Below are 6,334 nucleotides of genomic sequence, written 5' to 3'. Positions count from 1 at the left end.
AAACCCTATTCGAGGTATATACATTAAATTAGAGTCTGGTAGGTCTGTGGAGATTTTATTGGCCCCAAGCAACCCTCGTGCAATAGGAATCAGAGAATCTTGAGTTTCAAATGACCCAAAAAGGGTTTTTAAATATTATGTTTGTGTTATAATTACTCCCTCCCAGTCCTACTCCCACCCCAACAAAGTGGTATTCCTCCTCCAACTCAACATTCAGAACACTCACACCTACACTGGAGAAGGGATGTCACTTTGCTGCCGTCACATTTTGTTCTGAGTCCTAAAAGTTTCTAGAAATTGAACATTTCGAGTAAAAAATTATTAAACTCTCTGAGTACCCATGTCAGATTTCAAAGAGCAAAACATGGATTTAACATAGAAGAAAAGGTGGGAGACACAGACTTTCTTTATGTTGCTCGTTTATACACTTATTTACAGAAGGTTCTAATTTTTTCCACGCCCGATTGCATGATTATTTAACACATATATTCTAACTAATTTAGAACAACAACAACAACAACAACGAAAAATCACTATACAAATATACAATCTTCCAAAACCACTCTGCCCTGAGATGCTCCCAACTACTTACTGGAGATGAAAAATGTTTTAGCTTTTCATACTCTATGAATCCACTGCTATTTAGAATTCCATGGTATCTAACTGAAGACTGGGTAGATTCATATCTTTTTTCCAAATAAGTGCAGACCTGTTTCAACATGACCCATTAATAATTCTTTCAGCTTGATCAACTGTGACTGGCTAAGTTTGCTATTTTAACTCAACAGAAACTAAGACTAGAATCCTCTAGTTGATTTCACTGTTTTACACATGAAACTGGTGTGTAACATTACTAAATTAATATTCGTCATTTTGTTTGAAATCAGGCCAGTTTCAAAAAACATGTAAACAAAGTAATTCAAAATGTTCTATGAATTCATGTTACATGGCTACACAGTTTCTGCCACAACTGCAATTGATATCACTTCTTCTGAATGTGGAGGAGATTCCTTTCTTGTGAGAACAGATAGAGAATGGAGACTGTATTAAGTGTAACATCTTCAAACATCTCTACGACATTCTCTTTCAAGAGCTTAACAATTCTGACCAAAAGTTTCCTGAGTCCACAGTGAACATATGAAAGAGAATAAAGAAGCAACCCAGGTCAATATTTTAGTTTTAATAGAAAAAAAAAAGTAGCTATTGATATCTAACTCTTCATTTTCTTCCCCAAGATAGTTAAAATATAAATCTCAGCCTCCATCTGTCTATATCCAGTTATTTAATATTTGCTGTTGCTTTCACAGCTCACAGACTAATGCAACCCTCCAACAACTCCAGCACCATCACTGGCTTCATCCTCCTGGGCTTCCCTTACCCCAGGAAGTGGCAGGTCCTCCTTTTTGTGCTCTTCTCTGCAGTCTACCTCCTGACACTCATGGGCAACGGTTCTATCATCTGTGCTGTGCACTGGGATCGGAGACTCCACACGCCCATGTACATCCTGCTCGCCAATTTCTCCTTCCTGGAGATCTGGTATGTCACCTCTACTGTCCCTAACATGTTGGCCAACTTCCTCTCTGACACCAAGGTCATCTCCTTCTCTGGGTGTTTTCTCCAGTTCTACTTTTTCTTCTCGTTTGGTTCTACAGAATCCATTTTCTTGGCTATTATGGCATTTGATCGATACCTTGCCATCTGCCGGCCTCTACATTATCCCACCGTTATGACTTCACGTATCTGCACCCATCTTGTGGTCAGCTGCTGGGTACTTGGTTTTCTCTGGTACTTGATTCCTATCGTCATCATCTCCCAAATGTCCTTCTGTGGCTCCAGGATTATTGACCATTTCCTGTGTGACACGGGTCCTCTTCTAGCACTCATTTGCAAAAAAGCTCCTGTGATAGAGCTTGCCTTCTCCACTTTAATTCTTTTGCCCCTCATCATTCTCTTTCTCTTCATCATGGGGTCCTATGCTCTGGTGTTAAGAGCTGTACTGAAAGTCCCTTCAGCCGCTGGACGAAGAAAGGCTTTCTCCACCTGTGGGGCTCATCTCTCTGTGGTTTCACTGTTCTATGGCTCAGTGATGGTCATGTATGGGATCCCAAAGACTGAGCATGAAGCTGAAATGCAGAAGACTGTGACCCTGTTTTACTCTGTTGTGACCCCACTTCTTAACCCTGTGATATACAGTCTTAGGAACAAAGATATGAAAAAGGCCCTGCAGAAATTTCTGGGGATATAAAAAATGTTAATCAGTAGGGCTCGTGGGCAATTAAAGCTCAAAACTGTATTTAACTTATTTAAAAATATTTACAAATATTTTGAAATGTCTATGAGCACTCACCTGTACCAGACCGCGACAATGAATTTTTTTTTGTTTTTTTGGACAATTTTAAGTCCTCTGCTCTTATTTATTTCTTTCCTCTGCATCATGGGGTCCTATGCTCTTGTCCTGAGAGCTGTGTTGAGGTTGCCTTCAGCAGCTGGCTAAAGGAAAGCTTTCTCCACCTGTGGGTCCCCTTTGGCTGTGGTTTCACACTTTTATGGTTCAGTGATGGTCATGTATCTGAGCCCAACGTCTGAGCATGAAGCTGGAATGCAGAAGCTTGTAACTGTTTCTTTTTGTGAGAACCCCACTCATTAATCCTGTGATCTATAGTCTGAGGAACAAAGATATGAAACATGCCCTGCAGAAATTTCTGAGAATATAAAAATCAGAACCTCGTTCAAAAAAAATCTTTAGGCAACTGGCTTATCTTCATACTTTTCACATAAAAAAAAAATTAAGTAAATAATTAGTAGCATTCTGAGAATTATTCTTCCTATTACTGAACCTATTGATCATGGCTGTTTGTACTTTTCTGAGAATCGTTAGTGCAAGAAAAGACTCAGAGACCTTATGCAACTCTCTCACTTTGTAGATGAAGAAGCTGGAGAATGGATATTTGGGGTGATTTGTTTTGGTTATAATTTTTTGATCCCACAGAAGACTCTTATGCATTGTTTAAAGAACTGTTGTTTCACTCATAAAGAGAAAAATACATTAAAAAATGAAGAAAGTATCATTTTTTGCCATTCAGATGTGTAGCCATCAAATATTCTTTCATCTGAAGAGGGGAAAATATATATACATTACTAAGGAAGTGTAAACTGGTACAACCTCTACTTAGGACAAATTGGAAACAGCTTATCAAAATTTCAAACGCCCATATTCATTAACCCAAAAGTTTCACATCCTCCTAGATACTTGGCCTACACATATCATCATGCATATTGGAAAATAGGGATGTATAAAAATATTCATTGCAGTGTTTTTTGTAATAGCCAATTTTTAGAAACCATTTAAATGCCCATTTCTTGAGAACTAATTACATAAATTATATGTCCGTGCAATGGAATACAATGTAGCATTTTCTAAATGAGGGAGATTTAGATGTGCAGAATTGGAACCACCTCCAAGTTATATTGTTGAGTGAATAAATGATGAATAATATGTAAGCTATTTATATATGTCATTTATGTGTAAAATTATAACTTTGTGTTTGTGTTTTATAAAAGGAAAGAATATAATTTCAAAGGATAGATAAGAAACCTAACTGGTTGCATTTGGGAAAAGAGGGTGTCTTGGATATAAGAGAATGAAAGTGACATTTCATTTTGCAATCTGTGGTATCTTTAATATAAAATTCTATAGTAGATGATTATGATGATCATGATGATGACATCGACAATGACATCTCTACTGGCAAATTTTCTGAGAATTAGACCTTAAAAAGCAGTCCCCCCAAATCCCTGTGTTCCTTGGGGAATCTATGGAGTAGGCTGCCTTCCATGGCAAACAAAGAAGTCAGGATCTAAGACCCAATAGACATTATTTCATTCAGATATTATGATACTCAAGGGAGAATGTGGGAAATTACTTTGTCTTCTGAGGATTTGTGAGAGAAAATAAACTGTGTCAAAGTTATAACTAGTCTCTTTTCAGAACTATTATATTTATATTGTTTATCGTTCACTCATTCATTTAAAAAACATTTAATGAATACCATTAGGTACAGAGCTAGGAAATAAATCAGATAAAGAGTTTAAGTCATGTTTCAGTCTCTCATGAAGCTGACAGTCTAGATGGAGAAAAATATTGAACAGTGAGATGTCGTACAACCAAAAGAGTGTTAGCCAAAAAAAAGGTTTAGGCTATAATAAAGAATAAAAAAGCACTTATTTAAGCAAAGGAAGGATTGCAGTCCTGGAGACACATATTCATGAAGCAATTCAAATTGTGCTCCAATCAGAAAAAAGAAAGGCATGGTTAATAAAGACAAAAAGTTAGGTCTTCATTGAAGGATGCTGGTTATATTAACAGAGATTGATTAGATTAGGTTTGTTATGTAAATAAAGGATGCTGGTGGGTGAGACAAACTGGCCCCTTCCAAGGTGAAGGATGCAGATGGTCTGGTTGTCATGTAAAAAGAACATGTTGTCCATGATGTGATCACGCAGTTGGCTTAAAAATTTAAAAGGTTGTTCGTGGGATGTGCATAAGGCAAACATCTTTATGGCCTGCATTGTAGTTTCCTTGACACAAATGGCTTTATCTTGGCAATTTCCATTCAGAAGAGGAAGGGAAGAAGATTTAGTCAAACCAACAAAAATGGGATTTAAAACCAGAAAATGATGATGGGGAACGTGGTACCAGAACAGAATATGAAAAATAGTTGGTATCATTCCATAGATGTTGGTAGTCTTGAACTAACCAGTAACATACACATTCTAGGAAGAGAGTTTATAACAACCCGCTTGAAAGGTCACTATCAATCAGCTTGACTGCAGAATGAGGTAATGTCTCCTGCACTTTCGCTACAAGAAAATGGTTTTATATCCGAGACGTCTCTGCCACTGAATAGCAGTAGAAAATATACCTAGCAGAGGAATCTTTATGGTTCTCTTTCTCAGAGAAGTAGTAGCTGTGTTCTGCTCAGTAGTGGAGAGTGTCAACCAAGCTATGCCCTCAGTAGGTATATTATCTTCTGAAACTTCGCTACTTATGAGAAAAATCAATCAAGAGAAAGAATCAGTCAAGAGAAAGGATCAGTGATGTATCAGAAGAATCCAATATTCCTTTACCTGGAAACTCTACACATATGCTTTGTCTTCCACAGTGAATAGTTCTGTTTGCAGATGGACGATGTCTTGATATCACAGCCCTTTGGCTATGAAAGAATTCATACAGGACATGTTTTTTCCATATTGCTTTTGTTAAGTCTAGGTGATTGATGTGAAAGATGACTTGGGAATGAACTGAATTCAAAACAATTTTCTTAGAGTATGTAGTGCACATACAATGACACCACAAGAAGACTACGCTTCCTTTTGACCCATAGAAGGAGACGACACAGGATCAGTTTTATGGGATCGTTCCTTCTAGCTTAGGAATGACGCAACTACAGAACACCAGTATTTGTGTTCTCAACTTGCATTTTACTTAGCTTTCCCTTTTGCCACAACAAAATGATTTGTTCAGCTTTATCTATCCACACTTCCATTTTAATATTCTGCAGCTTATATTTTTAAATTAAGAATTAAAATGCTTAAACGTTACCACTCCTTATCAGTGTTAGAGTTACCAAAAGCTTAAATCAAACATCCTTTTTGAATGAATGCCTGGATTTCTATGTAATTATGCTTGTTAAGTATAAGAGGAGAAGAAATGGAAGATACAATTGTGACAACGTGGGTCATCATACATCATAAGTAAAAGAGCACTGTATGGGTTGCTGTGGGCACTCTCTAGGATAACTTATTTTATTAGACGAAAAAGCGTATGTTTACTTTTTTAACATCTCTGAGAGTTAGATGTAGCTTGTAATTAATAATATGTCATAGATTCATTGGCAGATTTTTCTTTCTTAGGGATGTACAAAATAGTGCCGTGTGTTACAGCTGAATGTGTTTTGATTTGAAGACGTGCTGCTGGTGTGTTTATTACCATGTGAGGTTTTTGCTATGAGAATATTGGGATGAGAAGGTCATATGTGTGAAAGAATATCGCTTGAAATTTAAACTCTAAAATGCATTTCCTACTTTTACTATTGAAGGGTATATTGAAGTTTTTTTAATAATCATCTCTTACACGTCCTTAAAATTACATAAGTGTCTAAGCTATAAAACTTCAATAAATTGTTTCTTTCTCTAACAAATTCAAACTTTTAATGCTTCTCTTCTCTTTACTTTTTTAAAAATTTCTTGCATACGCATGTGTCCTTTATATCTGTGGAAGGAGGCCAACAGAAGTCGAAGTTCTTCCATTCTCTGTTAAATGAACAGCAATAAT

The 6,334-nt window shown here is 36.7% G+C and overlaps 1 protein-coding gene across 1 annotated transcript; it reads left to right on the top strand.

Moving 5' to 3' along the window:
* Window positions 1-1,303: 1,303 nt before the first annotated feature.
* On the top strand, window positions 1,304-2,245 carry LOC120587137 (olfactory receptor 11G2-like). Its single transcript, XM_039843815.1, has one exon. It carries the CDS (start codon window positions 1,319-1,321, stop codon window positions 2,243-2,245), a length of 927 nt encoding a protein of 308 aa, XP_039699749.1. The 5' UTR covers window positions 1,304-1,318.
* The last annotated feature ends 4,089 nt before the right edge of the window (window positions 2,246-6,334 follow it).

The sequence above is a fragment of the Pteropus medius genome, unplaced genomic scaffold (genome assembly GCF_902729225.1).
Source record: "Pteropus medius unplaced genomic scaffold, Ma_sr-lr_union100, whole genome shotgun sequence".
Classification (NCBI taxonomy): Eukaryota; Metazoa; Chordata; class Mammalia; order Chiroptera; family Pteropodidae; genus Pteropus; species Pteropus medius.
This window is presented reverse-complemented; position numbering and strand designations above follow the sequence as displayed.